The sequence below is a fragment of the Pan paniscus genome, chromosome 8 (assembly GCF_029289425.2).
Source record: "Pan paniscus chromosome 8, NHGRI_mPanPan1-v2.0_pri, whole genome shotgun sequence".
NCBI lineage: Eukaryota > Metazoa > Chordata > Mammalia > Primates > Hominidae > Pan > Pan paniscus.
The window spans coordinates 129061698-129082364 of NC_073257.2; the positions used below are offsets into that span (position 1 = coordinate 129061698).

Sequence of the window (20667 nt, forward strand, 5' to 3'; positions counted from 1 at the left end):
TAAAAATACATTTTCAGACTTTCACCATCTAACATTTTTCTCCATTAACACTGACCTCACATGCATTAAATAACGCTTAGAATGCCTTACCTAAAAAGTAACAAATAACTTGACTACTTGCTCTTTTTTTTTTTTTTTTTTTTTTTTTTGAGACGGAGTCTTGCTCTGTCGCCCAGGCTGGAGTGCAGTGGCACGATCTCGGCTCACTGCAAGCTCCACCTCCGAGGTTCATGCCATTCTCCTGCCTCAGCCTCCCGAGTAGCTGGGACTACAGGTGCCCGCCACCACACACTAATTTTTTTTTGCATTTTTAGTAGAGACAGGGTTTCACTGTGTTAGCCAGCATGGTCTCGATCTCCTGACCTCGTGCCTCCCAAAGTTCTGGGATTACAGGCGTGAGCCACCACGCCTGGCCGCTCATTCTTTTATTTAAACTTTTTTTTTTTTTTTTTCAAAAAAAGTCTCACTCTGTCATTCAGGCTGGAGGGCAGTTGCATGATCTCAGTTCACTGAAACCTCTATCTCCCAGGTTCAAATGATTGTTATGCCTCAGCCTCCCGAGTAGCTGGGATTACAGACATGTGCCACCAATTGTTTGTATTTTTAGTAGCTAATTTCTTTGCATTTATAGTGGAGACAGGGTTTCACCATGTTGGTCAGGCTGGTCTCGAGCTACTGGCCTCAAGCAATCTGCCTGCCTTGGCCTCCCAAAGTGCTGGAATTACAGGCATGAGCCACTGCACCTGGTCCTAAAAATTAATTCTTGCCTTGAATCAAGGATCATGGGAGCACACTAAGCTGTTTTTCAAAAGTAATAGCCAGGAAAGACATACCGTATTCATGGATTGAAAGATTCAACATAGTAAAGATGTTGCGTCTGCCCACATTGATCTACAGATTTAATGTAATCCCTATCAAAATCTCAGCACGGTTTTATGTATACATAGATAAGACTATTTTTAAATTTATATTGAAAAGCCTTAAAACAGCTAAAACAATCTTGAAAGCAGAATAAGGCAGGAGAAATCACTCTATCTGACATTAAGTCCTACTACACAGCTACAGGAATTAGAAAGTGTGCTATTGGTGAAGGGCTATGTGCTATTGATGCATGGGTCAATGGAACAGAATAGAAAACCCAGAAATAGACCCACACAAATATGTTCAACAGATTTTTCAGAAAGGTGAGAGACCAATTCAATGGAGTGAAGATAACCTTCTCAACAAATGAAGCTCGAGCATTCGGGCATCCATAGGTAAAAAAGTGAAGCTTGACCTCACACCTTACCAGAAATTAACTCAGAATGGATCACTGACTGAAATGTAAAACACAAAACTATAAAACTTTTGAGAAGATGATAGCAGAAAACCTTGGACATTCAGGGCTAGGCAAAGAATTTTTACACTTGACTCATCTGGGAGGCTGGATACAGATGGAGGGTGGGAGCAGGATGTGCAAGGAGATTGGTTTGCTCAAGGCTTGGAGATCTTGCCTTCTCTTTCTTCAGGGCGGTATAGGTGCAATGAAGCATTTGCCCCTTTCTATTTCAAATGGAAAATTATACAACTACATGTCGTCTTCACTGTTTTCCATCTCCAGAACTCTAGGCTCTGCAGTGTGAGAATTCTTGGTCCCCAAGGGGGACACGCTCACCTGGAAACCCAGCAAGGGGCACATTGAATACACCTTATGACTGCTCCCTGGGCACTTTGGGATCCTCGTGTCCAGGAACCAGCAGGTAAGAAAATGGGTGGCCATCTTGTCAGGGGCTGATATGTTTTGGCTGTGTTCCCACCCAAATCTCATCTTGAATTGTAATTCCCATAATCCTCATGTGTCATGGGAGGGACCAGATGGAGATAATTGAATCATAAGGTGGTTTCCCCATCCTGTTCTCAAGATAGTTTGTTCTTACAAGATCTGATGGTTTTATAGGGGGCTTCCCCTTTCACTGGGCACTCACTCATTCTCCTTCCTGCCACCTTGTGAAGAAGGATGTGCTTGCTTCCCCTTCCGCCATGATTGTGAGTTTCCTGAGGCCTCCCCAGCCATGCTGAACTGAGAGTCAATTAAACTTCTTTCCTTTATAAATTACCCAGTCTTGGGTGGTATCCTTGCAGCAACATGAGAACTGACTAATACAGGCGCAATTGACCTGGTCAGCAGGAGGAGACACGGCTGCTTTCACACAATGAGGGCGGAGAATAATAGTGGGGGAGGTCAGGTGACTCACTTGGGTACCTCTTGGTACTTCTTACCCAACTGTCTGTGAGTGGACAAGCACAAGCAGCCACAACCTGAAAAGGATATGGTTACCAAGGGCTCAGAATCCGCACCCCCCTCCCACCGGGATGAGGATTAGGGTCATGCCATCAGGTAAGCCATTGAGACCAGTAGAAGAGGTAGCAGAGGGCAAGGAAAAGTTAGAATGGATAGCGAAGGAAGGAGATGATGAGTGTCAGTTGCAGCCTTGAGACTGGTGGCAGTAACAGGGGCTGTTTGTTTTACGAACCTCCTTCTTCTAAGCTTGCCTGCAGGGGGTCAATGCAACTTTATAATAGCCATCCAAACTTATTGATCTTGTGTTTATCGCTCCTTCAATATGTTTCGAATGCGAGTCATTGCACTAGTCAACATGCCATCCCAGCTCACTGCTGGTGACAAGTTTAATAGTTGGGCAGCCACCTTGCACCGAAGGCTGCCTGTACACCATCTCCTTACCACTTGGGTATTAAGGGACCAAGTCCTCAAACCCCATCTTAGCTTTCTTTTTTTTTTGAGACAGAGTCTCACTCTGTTGTTCATCCTGGACTACAGTGGTGTGATGTCAGCTCATTTCAACCTCTGCCTCCCAGGTTCAAGCAATTCTTGTGTCTCAGCCTCCCAGCGTAGCTGGGATTACAGGCATGCACCACCATGCCTGGCTAATTTTTGTATTTTTAGTAGAGACAGGGTTTCACCATGTTGACCAGGCTGGTCTCAAACTCCTGGCCGCAAGCAATCCGCTCTCTTCAGCCTCCCAAAGTGCTGGGATTAGAGGTGCAAGCCACTGTGCCCGACCCCCATCTTAGCTTTTTGAGCAGGCTTTCTCAGACCACTTCTGGTGCCAACTACTGTTGAATCCTCTGGGAAGCAGACACCAAGATAGAGTCACAATTGCAAAAGCTTTATTGGGAAGACTTGTAAAATGAAAATGAAGGAAGCAGATGGAACAGGGAAAGCCTCTGGATCATAACACAGACTGACAAGTTCTCTCTGTAGACCAAAGGGCCACTCTGGAACAGGCTCAAGTTGGAGGAGTCCTGTATTGGGCAGAAATGAATAGGCCCTTGGGTCCCCACCTTGCTTAGTCAGTGGGCACAGGCTTCTCCAAGAAGAGGGCTTGAAACCGGTGGCAAACCCTCAGAGAACAAAAGGGGCTGTCATGAACCATGCTCATCAAAGCTGCACAGCGAGTCCTTTCTAGAAGAGGGATCTGAACCTGCATGCATCTCCACAGCTGCCATCTAGGCACTTTTTACCCCCACTGGTTGTCAAATGATCCTTTACTGAAATATTTTCCTTTGTGCTTAACAAGCTGAGCATTCCACTGCACCACTGTTGATGTCATGAGGGTGGTGACCATCAACATTGCAGCCCACAGATGGGCAGTCCCCAGGATCTTTTTAATTGTTCCAGAGAGTTCCCTAACTAAAGATTGGAGCTGCATCTGTCAGGCAATGTTGACATTCTCATCAAATGATATTTTCATCGGGTTTAATGTTTTTCTGTTTCTTTCTGTCTCCTGGAGGTTCCTTGAGGGCTTTGATGATCAGGGCAGAGGCAGAAGGTACTACCTCAATCTATGCCTGCCTGTTCTGAATGGTTTCACTGTAATCCTCAGATCCTTCAAGTCACCGGTTGCCCTAATGATGTCATTACCAATGTGTTTTGGAGACAGACACAGGGGGTTGATCTTAGGGACCAGCACAGATGTGGCACCAACATCATTCCTGGTGCATCTCAGACTTTAATCTCGTTGGGGTCAAACTTAGGCTGTATGGTGGAGGTAGGTGGTGTTGGATGAACCTGGATTCAGGACCACCAAAGAAAGTTGCACATTGGTCTACTCTGAGCTGAAAATTGAAAGGTGGGGCACCTTTTCTCATGGCAGACACAGGCATAGCTAAGCAAGTCCAAATGCACAAGCACAGGCCTAGCCCCTGCTTGCATCACATCTGCTAATGCCCAGCTGTCTGGAGCAAGTGAGATGAGCTACCCTAAAGCCAAGTTCAAGGAAGTACACTCTGCCCACCGTGAGGCCCCAGCAAGGGGGGGTATGCAGCAGGGGAGTGAAGAATTGGGACCAATAATTAGATCCACACAGGATAAAGGTCCTTTGGAAACCATTGAGCTCAGGCCGCATTAGTTACTATGGTTACTGTTACTATTATTGGTTACTACTATTATCACCTGTCCAGAAGACCAGGTACCCTAAGCCAAGTTGTGTCACAGACAGCTCTCAGGAAAGAATCACTTGACTAAACGCCAAAGATCAGGTTTGGGATCTGCAATTCAAAACTGCAGTTTGGGCATAGAAAAGATTAAACGTAGCACAAAACAACAACCACACTATCCTCCCAAAGCCCCTTCCAGGCAGCTCCAGGGCCGGCCCAGCGGATCAATAGCAATCTGGGGTGCTAGGGAGGGCGCCATCTGAGTAGTTCGGATGAACTGAACATGATGAGTTGCCGGCTGCTTCCTGAGTCCTTGGGGAAGCACACGCACCATCCACTTAGCACTGGAGCCTGGCTGTTCTCCGGGCACTCCTACCCCATCTTCCTGGCGGGGCTCAGATGCTCCTGCCTCTTCCACCAGCTCCTCTTGCCCTGCATGCTTCAGGGACGATGGAGATCTCTGGGCACTCCCAGGCCGGGAGATGCTGCCCAGAGGCCCTGGGAAAGCTCTTCCCCGGCCTCTGCTTCCTCTGCTTTCTGGTGACCTACGCCCTGGTGGGTGCTGTGCTCTTCTCTGCCATTGAGGACGGCCAGGTCCTGGTGGCAGCAGATGATGGAGAGTTTGAGAAGTTCTTGGAGGAGCTCTGCAGAATCTTGAACTGCAGTGAAACAGGTAGGTGCCTCACCTGGACAGGGTGGGCCTTTTCTCCGTGGTGGCAGCAGTCCCCCAAGAGCAGAGGGCTGCCTTCTAGGAGGCTGGGTCTGGGAGCTGCCTGCCTGGATCCTCCTCATGCCTGGGCACTTTAGGTGAGTAACTTCTTTCTGAACCTCTGTTTTCTCCTCTGAAAAGTGGGGAGACTAACTGCCTCTCAGGGTTGCTGTGAAGAATGCAGGAAAGGCCCTGAGCACCCTGAGGTGCTCAGGAAAGACCAGCTCCCCTTCCTGTGCCTCAGTGCCCAGCCCCATCCAGACCAGTGGCCTCAGGGGACGATGGATTACTGGGAATTTGGTGGGGTGGGGTGCATGGGTGAGCAAATCTGGGGCTGGGGTTGGGGGGCTAGGTTGCTTTTCAGAACTATGTCTGCCTGACCCAGGATTCAGTTTGCAGGGATGAGAATTTAGGGAACAACCCAAATTGGATTTAAATTCCAGCAGGAGCACCTGCCACCCACGCCCCCACTTCCTGTTTCAAACTCCTTTTCTGCTGTCTGGCTCAGCGGAGTGGGGAGGTGTTGTGAGAAGACCTGGGGGAGGGGTGGGGGTGCTGGCTCTTGCCCTGGCTGCTCTCCCAGCTTGCTCTGCAATCCATGGAGGCAAAGCTTTGTTCTCTCTGGGTCTCAGTCTGCAGGAGAGAAGGGGACCCCCAATCTCAGACTTGGTGGTCGCAAGGACCCTGTGAGAAGCAGAGGAGACAAGGAATATTCTGGCTCTTGGAAGACAAAAGTCACTTTATAGTGTCCTCATTGCATTTTCTTCATATTTAGTCACTTGTTTCCACTCTGCTGTGTTCCTCGAAGGAAGCTTGTTATTGTATTCAACAGAGCAAGATAAAACAAGGGAGAGTAGATAAATGAAAGACAAAGGAAAACCAGACACTAAAAGTCAGGAGAAGAATGGGGTGCAGGGAGCCCCTCCCCTCCCACTCTGGTGTGGGGGCTCCTTCCACAGCCCAGACCGTGATTTGGGAACAGGTGCAGCTCCCAGAGACAAGAGGCTGGTCCAGGGAGGCAGAGTCTCCTGTCTGTGGAGGGTCCCACTCCCTGCATCCTTGCCAGACAGACGCCAGCCTGCTCAGTGGACCTGGGAGATTGCTGCCAAAGGGACACTGCACCATCGCAGGGCCTAGACTACCAGCAAGTTCAAGGCTCTCTAAGCCAGCAACACATCAGAATCAACCAGGGAGACTGCCTAGAGTACACATCCCCAGGCTCTTCTCCAAACCCACTTAATCAGGATCTCCAGGGCTGGGCTGGGAATCTTGAAGTTTCAAGGATAAGGCCAAGCATGGTGGCTCATGCCCATAATCCTAGCATTTTGGGAGGCCAAGGTGGGAGAATCATTTGAGGCCAGGAGTTTGAGACTAGGCCTGGGCAACAAGGTGAGACCCTGTCTCTATAAAAAATTTAAAAATTTAATCAGATGAGGTGGCATGCACTTGTAGTCCCAGCTACTTGGGAGGCTGAGGCAGGAGGATCGCTTGAGCCTACGAGTTTGAGGCTACAGTGAGCCGTGATTGTGCCATCACACTCCAGCCTGGATGACAGAGCCGGACATGTCTGAAAAATAAATAAGTAAAAATAAAGTTTATCAGGTGATTCCAATGCACAGCAGGGTATGGGAACACAGAGCTGGTCCCACTCCATTTTGTACCGATTTTCATTGGAGATTAAAATGTTCCATAAGGGTTAGTTGCATGTAGACCCTGTGGCAAACACTTCACACATTATCTCACCTAATTCTCACAAGAAGCCTCACAAGAAAACAACAAAAAGTTGTCCTTCTTTTACAGATTAGGAAATTGAGGCCTTGGGAGGTTAAGCAATTTGTCCAAGTTCACAAACTAGAAAAATGGAGCCAGGGACTTAAACCCATGTATCTGGATTCTAGAGCCTGAACCTTTCACCACCATCTCAGGCTGTTTCTCTGATGGGGAAACTGAGGCTCAGAAAGCAGCCTCTTGTCCACAGTTACAGAACTTATCAGGGTTAGAGCTGGGTCTAGAATCGATGTGTGTAGACTCCCAGGCTGGTGCCAATTAAAAGGAGTAGAGACTTCCTGCTGCATGCCAGGTTCAGTGCCATTCTCTTAAAGCCAAACCAGTCTAGCAGGTGGCCTCTGGGTCCCAAAGCCCACTGGCGGCCCAGGCCAATCGAGCCATTCAGGAACCTCTCTGGGAAACCAGGGTTCCCAACCTTGCTCTGTTAGCCTTGGAACCAATGTGTAGGAAGTCAAGTTTTCCCAGCTCTGTAGGAGACACTCACAGGTAGCTGGTGCCCAAAGATCACAGTATGATGGTATGATGATCAAACTCCATCGAGTTTTTATTTTTCTAGATGGAGACTCACTCTGTCACTCAGGCTGGGATGCAGTGGCACGATCTTGGCTCACTGCAACCTCCACTCCCCAGGTTCAAGCAATTCTCCTGCCTCAGCCTCCTGAGTAGCTGGGACCACAGGTGTGTGCCACCACACCCGGCTAATTTTTGTATTTTTAGTAGAGACAGGGTCTCACCATGTTGGCCAGGCTGGTCTTGAACTCCTGACCTCAAATGATCCACCCACCTTAGCCCTCCAAAGTGTTGGAATTACAGGCGTGAGCCATCGTGCCCGGCAAACTCCATCAAGCGTAATGACCTCCAGGAGTGGGTATGATTTGCATCTGTGTAACAGCTTGCTTTTCCTAAAAGCCTTTTGCTTTTAGTACTTGAGAACCCTGTGTGAGAGGCAGAGCAGAAGTTATCTTCCTTTGAAAGATGATAGAGGCAGGGCACAGTGGCTCACACCTATAATCCCAGCACTTTGGGAGGCTGAGGCAGGTGGATCACAAGGTCAAGAGATTGAGACCATCCTGGCCAATGAGGTGAAACCCCATCTCGACTAAAAATACAAAAATTAGCTGGGCATGGGCGTGGTAGTACGCCCCTGTAGTCTCAGCTACGCAGGAGGCTGAAGCAAGAGGATTGCTTGAACCAGGGAGGTGGAGGTTGCAGCGAGCCGAGATCACACCACTGCACTCCAGCCTGGCAACAGAGCAAGACTCTTGTCTCAAGAAAAAAAAAAAAAAAACAGATGAAAGAAATGGCGGTTCAGAAAATTAAAAGGCAAAGACTACACAGCAATGCCAGGGCTAAGCTCTGGCGGGACCCCCATGGGCCTCTCTGTTAGGTGCTCTTCTCACAGGGCTAAGTGGCCTCCTTATCTCCATGGGGACTGAAGGCAGGACCCAGGCTGCAGAAATATTTTAAAGGAGGACTCCGATCACCAAGCTTTGGTGTTGATACTGACCACAAGGCGAGGGGGCTGTTGGTCCTTGGGGAAGACTATCCCTTTCACTGGGGCGGGGCTTGTCTTTACCAGCAGAACCTTTTCCTCAAACTCTTGGTCATGTCTTTCTCCAGTGGTGCAAGACAGAAAACAGGATCTCCAGGGGCATCTGCAGAAGGTGAAGCCTCAGTGGTTTAACAGGACTACACACTGGTCCTTCCTGAGCTCGCTCTTTTTCTGCTGCACGGTGTTCAGCACCGTGGGTAAGTGCAAAGCCACAGTCCCCCTCACGGTGGCCCTGCGAAGGGTGGGTTTCTGGGTGGCAAAGGACACTGGAATTGGGGTGTGGAGATGGCCCTCCTCTCCCTCTCTTCTTCCCTCCCTTCCTCAAATCTATATTGCATACCTACAAATAGCAGCAGCTGCGCTGGCCGACACCTTTGCACTGAAGATGCACCAGGCCCTGTTCTAAGACCTTTATGCTGATTAGCTCATCTAATCCTCACCACGAGGTGGGTGCTGTTATTGTTCCCACGCCAGCAGGTCTGTCGGTTTCAAAAAGTCACACGGTTCATGTGCGTTTGAACCCAGCCACTTGGGTCTAGACCCAGCACCCTGCTGCCTCTATGTATAACTTTCTATGCACCTGGCACATAGAAACTGGGAGGGAGATGCTTCCTCGTGCTTATGGGCAAAACACTGGTTTACTGGCCCCTTTAAGGACATGACCATTGCGGCTGGAGGGCAGAGAATGATCAGGAGAGTGGTAGGGGATGCTGCAGGAGACTTAGGCCTCCTGGGCTGGGGGCGTGATGCCACTGGGTCAGCAGTAACTAAGGTCCCTCTGGTGATTAAGGGCTCACTCTGAGCTGGCTGGCCCATCCCCAGCTTCCCTTCTGGTGGGGCAGCAGTGGGGCCAAGTTGGAGGGGCCAAACCAGGCCAGGCAGGAGCCACAGGAGGCGATGGAGCTGCCTTCAGCCACAGGGCCAGAGCTCTTGGGTCAGAGTCCTCACCAGGAGCGTGGCCCATCACTCAGCCCCTGCCCCTCTTGGCTGGCAAAAGGGACTGTGGGCCCTCTCCTCCTTTGAGAGAGCAAGTGCCCATCCCTAGGAGGGCCTGGCCCGCAGGGGTTGCAGAGAGAGGCTGGGGCCCCTCATGCTGAAGGTCAGGATGGAGCACAGTGGCCAGCCTGGGTTGGAGCTGTGTAATCTCCAGCAAGGGACGTGGCCCCTCTGAGCCTTGTACTGGGACCCAAAAGCACTTCTAGACCTGCCTCTCAGGGTCAGCTGATGACTATGTATGTAAGTGGCAGCCAGGATGCCTTCAGCAGTGACTAACAGAAAACCCAACTCGCCTGGCTTAAACCGGCAAGGAGAATGTCATCTTCCAAGTAAGAAGTCCAGTGTGAGGACAGCTCTAGGCTGATATGCAGGTCATGCCCAGTGCCCATTCGCAGTCATGGCATTGGGCATCAGGTTTTCTCCATCCTGCTGCCCACTGGGCCACAAGAGGCCACCAAGGTCCACATCCCATTCAAGCATAACTATGTCTTATACAGAAAGGGCTGCTGTCTCTCTGCATGGTTCATCAGCCATGACGATGTCTTCCCAGGAGCCACCCACTGGGCCTCCCAGCGGCCTCTAAGCTGGTCCCAGGCAAGGGGATTGGAGCACCAGGATGACTAAGACCAATCGGATCTACTCCTAAATCAGCTGGGGGAGCAGTGGGTCTGCAGGGAAGAAATGAGGGAATGGCTGCTGGGTGGGCAACCGGTGTCTGCTGCACCCAGCTTCAGAAATAGCCACACAGCCCCAGGAGGGCTCTTACAGCCCCCATGTGGTTTCTCCCATTTGCCTGAATGCTTTTTTTTTTTTTTTTTTTTTTTGAGATGGAGTCTTGCTGGAGTGCAATGGCACAATCTTGGCTCACTGCAACCTCCGCTTCCCTGATTCAAGTGATTCTTGTGTCTCAGTCCCCAAGTAGCTGGGATTACAGGCATGCACCACCACGCTTGGCTAATTTTAGTATTTTTACTAGAGACGGGGTTTCACCATGTTAGCCAGGCTGGTCTTGAACTCCTGACCTCAGGTGATCTGCCCATCTCGGCCTCCCAAAATGCTGGGATTAGAGGCGTGAGACACCGCGCCCGGCCTTGTTCACCTGAATGCTGATGCAGGCAGGGATGGGTGAGGGACAGAAAGAACAAGGACAGCAGCTACACCACTCAGCACGTGCTGGGCGTGGGGTCCAGGTGCTTTCGGAGACTTTTCTTGTGCAATTCTCACCACAACCCTGCAAGGTAGGTGCTGTGACTATCCCATTCCACAGGCTCTAAGAGGGAATCACTGTGAGGGAGTCACAGGCAGGGCTGAGGTCAAACCTCAAAGCTGGACTTTCCAGGGGAACCCACAGCTCAGGGGATGCTTTGAGGAAACAATAGGTCCAGGAGAGCAGTAACTCCAAGAAAGACACGGAACTGTGCAAAGGGGCTAGAAGTTATGAAGTTTGTCTTTTTGTTTTCCTCAAGCTTTTTGAGACAGTCTTGCTCTGTCGCCCAGACTGGAGTGCAATGGTGCCATCTCAGCTCACTGCAACCTCTGCCTCCCAGGTTCAAGCAATTTTCCTCTCTCGGTCTCCCGAGTAGCTGAGATTACAGGCACATGCCATGCATGGCTAATTTTTGTAGTTTTAGTAGAGATGGGGTTTCATCATATTGGTCAGTGTGGTCTTGAACTCCTGACCTCAGGTGATCCATCCGTCTCGGCCTTCCAAAGTGCTGGGATTATAGGCGTGAGCCACTGCACCCGGCCATGCCTGGCTAATTTTTGTATTTTTGTAGAAACGGGGTTTCACCATGTTGGCCAGGCTGGTCTTGAACTCCTGACTTCAGGTGATCTACCTGTCTCAGCCTCCCAAAGTGCTGGGATTATAGGCTGATCCACCATGCCTAGCCTCCTCAAGAATTTAGGTTGGTCCAGGTGCCCTGGCTTATGCCTGTAATCCCAGCACTTTGGGAGGATCAGGTGAGAGTTGGAGACCAGTCTGGGAAATACAAAGAGACCTCATCTCTACAAAAAATAAAAAAATCAGCTGGGCGTGGTGACGTGCACCTGTAGTCCCTGCTACTCAGGAGGCTGAGGTGGGAGCATCACTTGAGCCCTGGAGGTTGAGACTGCAGTGAGCCATGATCGCGCCACTGCACTCCAGCCTGGGTGACAAGAGTTGGCCTGGATGGCAGAGTCTCAAAAAACAAACAAACAAACAAACAAACAAAAAACGAAAAAAACCTCAGATGCATCTGAGGCAGGATTTCTCAACCTCAGCACTATCAGCTTCTTGCATGGGATAATTCTCTGCAGAGGAGGCTCCTGTGCAATGTAGGATGTTGAGCAGCATCTCTGGCCTCCACCCACCAGATGCAATAGCACTTTCCCCACTGTCCCCACCCATTATGACAGCCACAATAGTCTCCAGGCATTGCAAAATTGCCCCCTATTGAGAAATGATCTATTGCAATGGTTGTCCAAATGTGGTCCCTGAGTAACATCGACATCACTGGGGAACTTGTTAGAAATGCAAATTAATTCTCAGGAGCCATTCTAGACCTACTGAGCCAGAAACCATGGCTGTGGGACCCAGCAATCTGTAGTTTAGAAAGTTCTCCATGTGATTCTGATGTGTGCTAATGTTTGAGAAGCGTGCCCTGGCTGCATGTCAGAGTCACCTGCAGAGCTTTTGCAAGCTCCCATGTGTGGACCCTGCCCTAGAACAAACAGAATCCCTAGGGACCAGGCCCAGACATCAGTATTTTCCAGGGCCCTCCAGGTGATTCTAGTGGGAGTCCAGGCTGTGAGTCACTGATCTAATGGAAATGCATTAGCTTGGCTTAAATTCCAAGAAGGCAATGCTACTGCCCATTGTACGAGTCAATTAGGACATCATGCCGCCCAGTAATTACAAACAACTGGAAGAGGATGTTGGGGAATGTTCCGCACTGTCCATAATCAATAATGGTGTTTGAAAGTCTCTCTGGTAATACTGCTTCCTGCCCTACATCTCTGGGTCATCTGAAATGCACCTGGCCTTAATACTAAGCACAAGATACCTGACAGCTGTGAGGCCGGTCAATCCTGTCATTCCCAACTGGGTCATCCCTCTTGGATTAGAAAGGAAAGTGCATGGGCTGTTAAGTACTCACAGGCCAAGTGCAGTGAACTGATTGTATCAAAATATATGAATGCATTCTAAGAAATAATGAGTTCCATTATGCATTTCGGCATTCAGTAATTAGAATAGTTAATACATTCCCTTTGTGGGGGTTGTGCGCTCTCTGAGACCTGCTTCCTTTAAACTTTTTCAGGAATGTGACATATTGCATATTTTGGATTGCAAAAGTATCTCACCCAGAGGCAGCCAAAAAGGCTTTGTTTATAATCCTGTAAACCCACCTTTGCCAAAGACAGCAGTAGATTCTGGTGGATTCACAGTGCCTGCTCTCTGCTCAAATCCCAGCTCCTTTCAGGCACTCCAATCCAAACCATCCTCCTGTCCTGCTGAGATTTCTGCCAGAATTGTCTAGCCAGTCTCTACAGGTCTCTCCTCTCAGCTCCCACCTCAGCCAAAGCCCCCTTTCTCTCTCACCTGGGCAGGAAGCATAGCGTCCCCACTCATTGTCCTGTGTCTATCTGAAGCCCTACAATTTACTGTCTGTGATGCAGTCAGGATGATTTTTTCAAGATGCAAACCAAGTCAGGAGTGGTGGCTCACTCCTGTAAGCCCAGCACTTTGGGGGGCTGAGGTGGGCAGATCACTTGAGGTCAGGAGTTCGAGGCCAGCCTGGCCAACATGGTGAAACCTTGTCTCTACTAAAAACACAAAAATTAACCAGGCATGGTGGTGGGTGCCTGTAGTCCCAGCTACTCAGGAGGCTGAGGCAAGAGAATCTCTTGAACCCAGGAGGTGGAGGTTGCAGTAAGCCAAGGTCGTGCGTGCCTCTTCACTCCAGCCTGGGCAACAGAGCAAGATCCCATCTTAAAAAAAAAGATACAAACCTGATTTTATTAGTTTCCTGTGGCTGCTGTAATAAATTCCCACAAACTCAGTGGCTTGAAGCAATAGAAATTTATTCTGTCACAATCTGGAGGCCAGAAATTCGAAATCAGTTTTACTGATTTCAAAAATGAAGGTGTTGGCAGAGCCATACTCCCTCTAAGGCTCTAGGAGAGGACCCTTCCTTGCCTCTTCCTTGGCAGCTTCTGGTGGCTGCCAGCATCCCCTGGCTCGTGGCCACATCACTCTTGTCTCTGCCTCTGAGTTCATATTACCTCCTCTTCTCTGTGTAAAATATCTTGCTCAGCCTCTCCCTTATTAGGACACTTGTAATGGTACCTAGGGCCACACACACAATCCAGGATAACGTCCTCATCTTGAGATCCTTAATCATATCGACAAAGACCCACTTACCAAATAAGGTAGCACTGACAGATTCTAGGAGTTAGGACTTGGCTATATTTGGGGGCTGTCATTTTTCAGCCTTCCACACTGATCAAGGCACTCCCCCATCTGCCATGGAAGCCCTTAGATGCTGCCCACCTCCCAGCCTCCCCTTGCTCCCCTCCCCTACCTCCCTGCACACTAGCCACACTGGCCTTCTCTTGGTTCCTTAAAGCTGGGTGACAGCTACACTCAGGGTGACACCTTGGTGAAAAGTTAGAAAACCATATCCCTCACTAGGCAGACACAGCCCAGTGCCCCGAGCCCTGAGCTCCAAGCTTGGTAAGTGCACGGAGGCTAGGTTTCAGCTCCCAGTCACCCCCTTGGTATATGTGCAGTACACAAGTTGCCCCACTGTCACTGTATGGATAACCCTTTGTTGAACCCGCCATAGGGTCTTTGCACAGGCTGCTTCCTCTCTCTTCACCTGGCTAGTTTGTGACCCCTTCCCAACATCAGCTCAAAAATCCCCTCACAGGAAAAATCTTTCCTGGGCCCAAATCCAGGATGGGTGCCTTTGTTTGTTTTTGTTGAGACAGAGTCTCGCTCTGTTGCCCAGGCTGGAGTACAGTAGCACGATCTCAGCTCACTGCAACCTCCGCCCCCTGGGTTCAAGTGATTCTCATGCCTCAGCCTCCCAAGTAGCTGGGATTACAGGTATGCGCCATCACACCTGGCCAATTTTTGTATTTTTAGTAGAGACAGGGTTTTGCCACGTTGGCCAGGCTGGTCTTGAACTCCTGACCTCATATGATCTGTCCGCCTTGGCCCCTCAAATTGCTGGGATTACAGGTGTGAGCCATTGTGCACGGCCTAGGATAGGTGCCTTTGTTCTAATCATTCATGGAATGGTCTGCTCTTTCACTTCCTGTTATTGATCTCCATTTGTAATTACATAATCATTAGTGTGGTTTTTAAAATTAATGTCTGCCTCTTTTACCAAACCAGAGGCTCAGAGAGATCATATCCCATATCTACTTTGCTCAGCAGTATGCCCCCAGTGCATGCAGTAAGCACTCAATACTGAATGTATGCATGCATGAATGGATGAATGAATGCACATAGAGAGTTAACTGATGCTGCCATCAAATGGTACTTAGTGGAACCAGCCAGAGTGGCATGGAGTGCTCTGGGATGGATGCACACTGATGAGACTCTTTGAGAGCCACAGCTCCCTCCCCTACACTTGGGACCCTGGTGAGGGTAGGCAACCTGAATGCCCACCTGCTCTTGGAGGGCAGAGCCTGAGGCCAAAGTTTGCCACAGGGAGCTGCACTTCTGGAGGAAGTTGGGGCTTAGCCAGCTGAGGAGTTGCCTTCAGATTAATTTACATAATTGGGCTGGGTTTTTCTGTATTAATCATCCTTTATGACATCAAAAATTAAACACAGGCATTAAATACAAAAGCTTTGTCCTCTGCTTGAAGTAATTGATGCTTGCCCGCTCCAGAAGATCTAGCCACCTGCACTGTGGGGTTTGAGGTCTGTCTGCTCCTGCCCCTCTGTAGGTGCGAGGGGAGGGGAGGGGAGGGGAGGGGAGGGGAGGGGAGGGGAGGGGAGGGGAGGGGAGGGGAGGGGAGGGGAGGGGAGGGGAGGGGAGGGGAGGGGAGGGGCGGGGAGGGGAGGGGCGGGGAGGGGAGGGGCGGGGAGGGGAGGGGCGGGGAGGGGAGGGGCGGGGAGGGGAGGGGCGGGGAGGGGAGGGGCGGGGAGGGGAGGGGCGGGGAGGGGAGGGGCGGGGCTCCCGACGGGGATGGAGACCTCAGCGCATCCCTTCCTTTGCTTGGCTGCCTGGTTGTCTCTGATTGAATGGTCCTGCCCCCGGATGCTGCTGAGGGTGACAGCACTGGTTGGGGACCTGAGAGTCCTGTGGATTTGACCCCAACTCCACTATGTATCACATGTATGCTCACGGCCAAGCTACTTCGTTTCTCTGTGCTTCAGTTTCCCCACCTGTGGATGGTGATAACAATACCTCCCTATGAAGGCTGACTGACACCCAGCCCACAGGAAGTGCTCACTAGGCAGCTAAGGTCTTGAGGGTGAGGACACCACCAGTTATTAATCGCGCCTGTGTGTCAAGCACGGGCCTCATGTAATCCTCCCAGCTAGTCAATACGCAAAGTAGGTATTGTCATCCCCATCTTACAGATAAAAAAACCTGAAAATATGAGCAGTCAAGTAATATTATCATAAATAGCAGAGCTGGGATTCAAAGCAAGGTCAGTTAGAACCTAGATGCTGGGAGGCTAATGGCTTCACTGTCATTTAGGAACATGTTTGTCTAATCTGCTAAGCCACAAATGGCTCTGAGGGCAATTGTATTTTATTCATCTTCCATCTTTCTGTTTATCCTAATACTGTGCACACTGCTGAGCACACCATGGGAACACAGTAAGTGCCTCTTAGAAACAAATAGCTCAGTCCTCTTATGGAGGACAAGGGTAGCTTTTTTTTTTTTTTTTTTTTTTTTTTTGAGATGGAGTCTCACTCTTGTCCCCAAGGCTGGAGTGCAATGGCACAATCTTGGCTCACTGCAACCTCCACCTCCCGGCTTCAAGTGATTCTCCTGCCTCAACCACCTGAGAAGCTGGGACTACAGGCGCCCTACACCATGCCCAGCTAATTTTTCTATTTTTAGTTGAGATAGGGTTTCACTATATTGGCCAGGTTGGTCTTGAACTCCTGACCTCAGGTGACCCGCCCATCTTGGCCTCCCAAAGTGCTGGAATTATAGGCATGAACCACCACGCCCAGCCAAGGGTGGCTTCTTAAAAGCCAGCACCTTCACAGAGGATAAAGGTGGCATTGGATATGATTACAAAGCCACCCATCCTCTCTCACTTGTACTCATCCTGTCCTTCCAGGTCAGCTGAGCCCTTCCTCTGGGGGGTGCTAAGAAATGGCCAGAACAGAATCAAAGGCAATCTGTTCACCCCAAACCTGTGCTGGTCCCCTGCCAAGGACATTTCAAATCAAAGACCTGGATATCAGTTGCTCCTTATCCTAAAGGGAAGCTGTTTCACTCCTTTCCCTCCCACCAAAGCAAGCCTAATGCCAGACCAGTGGCTGAATGCTTTGAGATGAGTATTTTCAAAAACAATGTGTAAAATGTCATGCCAAGGAGGGGAGATGGCAGAAGGTCTCTTTAAAGCTTTTGCGGGGAAAAAGGGAAGGGGCCAGACGCAAACTCTAAGCTCCATCTTCTTTTTCAGGCTATGGCTACATCTACCCCGTCACCAGGCTTGGCAAGTACCTGTGCATGCTCTATGCTCTCTTTGGTATCCCCCTGATGTTCCTCGTTCTCACGGACACAGGCGACATCCTGGCAACCATCTTATCCACATCTTATAATCGGTTCCGAAAATTCCCTTTCTTTACCCGCCCCCTCCTCTCCAAGTGGTGCCCCAAATCTCTCTTCAAGAAAAAACTGGACCCCAAGCCCGCAGATGAAGCTGTCCCTCAGATCATCATCAGTGCTGAAGAGCTTCCAAGCCCCAAACTTGGCACATGTCCTTCACGCCCAAGCTGCAGCATGGAGCTGTTTGAGAGACCTCATGCGCGAGAGAAACAGAACACACTGCAACTGCCCCCACAAGCCATGGAGAGGAGTAACTCGTGTCCCGAACTGGTGTTGGGAAGACTCTCCTACTCCATCATCAGCAACCTGGATGAAGTTGGACAGCAGGTGGAGAGGTTGGACATCCCCCTCCCCATCATTGCCCTTATTGTTTTTGCCTACATTTCCTGTGCAGCTGCCATCCTCCCCTTCTGGGAGACACAGTTGGATTTCGAGACTGCCTTCTATTTCTGCTTTGTCACACTCACCACCATTGGGTTTGGGGATACTGTTTTAGAACACCCTAACTTCTTCCTGTTCTTCTCCATTTATATCATCATTGGAATGGAGATTGTGTTCATTGCTTTCAAGTTGGTGCAAAACAGGCTGATTGACATATACAAAAATGTTATGCTATTCTTTGCAAAAGGGAAGTTTTACCACCTTGTTAAAAAGTGAAGGTTTCATTATCTCTCAGGTGACAGACACTGGCTGAGCTGGTTTTCTTGTGCTGTCTTTCAGGGTCATGCAGCCTGTCACCTGAGACCTTCAGTCTTGGAGACAAATCCCTTATGAGAGCCAAGTTCAGTCTTGAGGCCCTGCAGAAATTTGGCCAATGCCCTTTGTATCAGGGCATTAGGAAAAAAAACTATCACCATTCCCCAAAGTCCAATTAATTTATCTGTCTTCCTTTTTTAAAGCATCACCTCATGTAGATGAAGCAACCTTATGGATGTCCCTGCTTTTCTTGAAATATGAGAAACAAAACACCTTTATTCTTGGAAGTTGTACTTTTAGTTAAATTAAAATCTTCCTGAGCTGTTCTTTGTTACCTGAAAAAGAACTAGTGCGAACAACCTCTTTTCTTGAATGACTGCATGAATGCATGTAAGACCAGCCCAATCCCAGCCCCTGTAAAATACACAGATGCCGGGTGTCACCAAAATGGCAAAGTAGAAGCAATCTGGCTTCACTGTCCTCCATAGAAAACTAAAAACAATGATCTAGTGCCAAGATGATAATTACCACTATCCCAGAACTCAAAATGAGGCTGTGACAAACCCTGGGGCCACAGAAAAGTGAAAAAGTGTGAACAGAAGGTAGTAAAATGGACTCCTCTGTGACATCCCTTCCCCAAACTGTAAGTCACCACGCAGAAAATTTCCCTGGACATTTCTACACTGGGAAAAATAAGATCAAGGCAGCCAGCCAGCTTCCTCATCATCTTGACTACCTACTCAGGAAAGTTTTCCTGCCTCAACCCACAGGAAGAATCATGAATACCTATAGGGTGAGGGACCCCTGAAAGCCTCTGGAGTCACATAGACAGTGGAGGTGGGGCTAGCAGCCCAGTGCATGAAACTCTGGGGCTACTCTTCATCTCAGACAAACAAGACACTGAATCAGAGAGGTGGTTCAGCAGCATCACATTGTAAGAGGCACTCTCCACAGTCCCTCTGGGCATGAACCCCTAGTCAGCCTCCCCACAGAGCTGCAGAATCCCCTTTGGTGCCCTTTATCTGTGAAAAGGCAGAGCTTTGAACTTTTGCAAGAGTCATGACAAACCTGGGCTTAGGGTGCTATTTAGTGCTGAAAAGGAGGCAGTGATCTAGAGCTAAAGGAATCAATAGGCCAAGTGCACAGAACATCTAAACACACATATGCTAAAGAGACCAAACTAACCCAGGCAGCAAAGACGAATAAATAACTAAACCTTCAATGTGAAGACATATGTGTACATGCATAAGAACTGCTAACACCAGGAGCCATGACTTCTTCAAATGGACAAAGCAAGGAGCCAGTGAGTGACTGACCCAAGCAAGATGGCAATCTGTGAGCTCTCAGATCAGGAATTCAAAATAGCAGTCTTGAGGAAACTCAGCAAACTCCAAGGTAACACAGAAAAGCAATTCAGAAACTTATCAGAGGAATTTAACAAAGAGATTAAAATAATTTTTAAAATATCAAACAAAAATCTTGGAACTGAGAAGTACGTTAGCTGAACTAAAAAACACTTCACAAAGTCTCAACAACAGAACAGACCAAGCAGAAGAAATAATTAATGAACTCAAAGACAGGCTATTTGAAAATACACAATCAGAGGAGAGAAAAGAAAACAGAATGAAAGGAGTGAAGAATGTCTACAAAATCTAGAAGATAGCCTCAGAAGAGCATATCTAGAAGTACTGGCTTTCAAGAGGGAATTGAGAAAGAGCAAGGGGGCAGAAGGCTTGTTCAAAGAAATAATAACAGTAACCTTTCCAAGTCTAGAGAAAAATATAAATATGCCAGGTACAGGAAAGTCAAAAATCACCAAACAGATTTAACCCAAATAAAACTACCCCAAAGCATAGAATAATCAGACTCTCAAAGGTCAAGGACAAAGAGAAGATGCTAAAAGCAGCAAGAGAAAAGAAGCAAATAACATATAAAGGAGCTGTGATTCATCTGGCAACAGACTTCTCAGCAGAAAGCATACACACCCAGAGTAGGCAGGATGACATATTCAAAGTGCTGAAGATAAAAAAGACCTGTCGACTGAGAATACTGTACCCAGCAAAACGATCCTTCAAACATGAAAGAGTGATAAAGATTTTCCCAGACAAAAGCCGAGGAAATTCATCATCACCAGAACTGTCTTACAGAATTGCTAAAGGGAGTTTTTTAATCTGGAAGAAAAGGACATTAATGTGCAACAAAGACATCATCTGAAGGTACAAAACTCACTGGTAAAAGTAAATACACAAATTCAGAATACCCTTATACTGTAATTGTGGTGTGTAAACCATTCATTTCTCTAGTATGAAGACTAAAAGACAAATATATCAAAAATAATAATTAGAACAATTTAAGAGATAGGCAATATAAAAAGATGTAAATTAAGACAATAAAAAGTCAGAATATAGGGGAATGGAGTTAAAGTGTAGAGGTTTCTAGTTTTTTATTTCTTTTCTTTGTGACCAAAATTGTTATCTATTCAAATAAGATGTTTTTTGTAAACCTCATGGTAACCACAAAGCAACAACAAAACCTAACATAGATACACTAAAAATAAAAAACAAGGAATTAAAACATACTACCAGGGGAAAATCACTTGAAATACACTGATGCTACAGAGTGGAACTGACACCTGTATTCACAGGAGCCTGAGATATTTCCAGTGGCCACATTCTGTGTAGATCACTTTTCTCACTAATT

The 20667-nt window shown here is 48.4% G+C and overlaps 1 protein-coding gene across 2 annotated transcripts; it reads left to right on the forward strand.

Annotated features, from left to right (window-relative positions):
• The first annotated feature begins 1600 nt into the window (after nucleotides 1-1600).
• On the forward strand, nucleotides 1601-20457 carry KCNK18 (potassium two pore domain channel subfamily K member 18). 2 transcript variants are annotated; one of them, XM_034931584.3, is made up of 3 exons: nucleotides 1601-1739; nucleotides 8555-8683; nucleotides 17126-20457. In XM_034931584.3, exons 1-3 carry the CDS (start codon nucleotides 1691-1693, stop codon nucleotides 17926-17928), a joined length of 981 nt encoding a protein of 326 aa, XP_034787475.1. In that variant the 5' UTR covers nucleotides 1601-1690; the 3' UTR covers nucleotides 17929-20457. The 2 variants fall into 2 exon arrangements, with proteins under 2 accessions (XP_034787475.1, XP_003825678.2); XM_003825630.4 differs by lacking the exon at nucleotides 1601-1739 and adding an exon at nucleotides 2833-5110 and having other exon boundaries at nucleotides 17126-18295.
• Nucleotides 20458-20667: the final 210 nt, after the last annotated feature.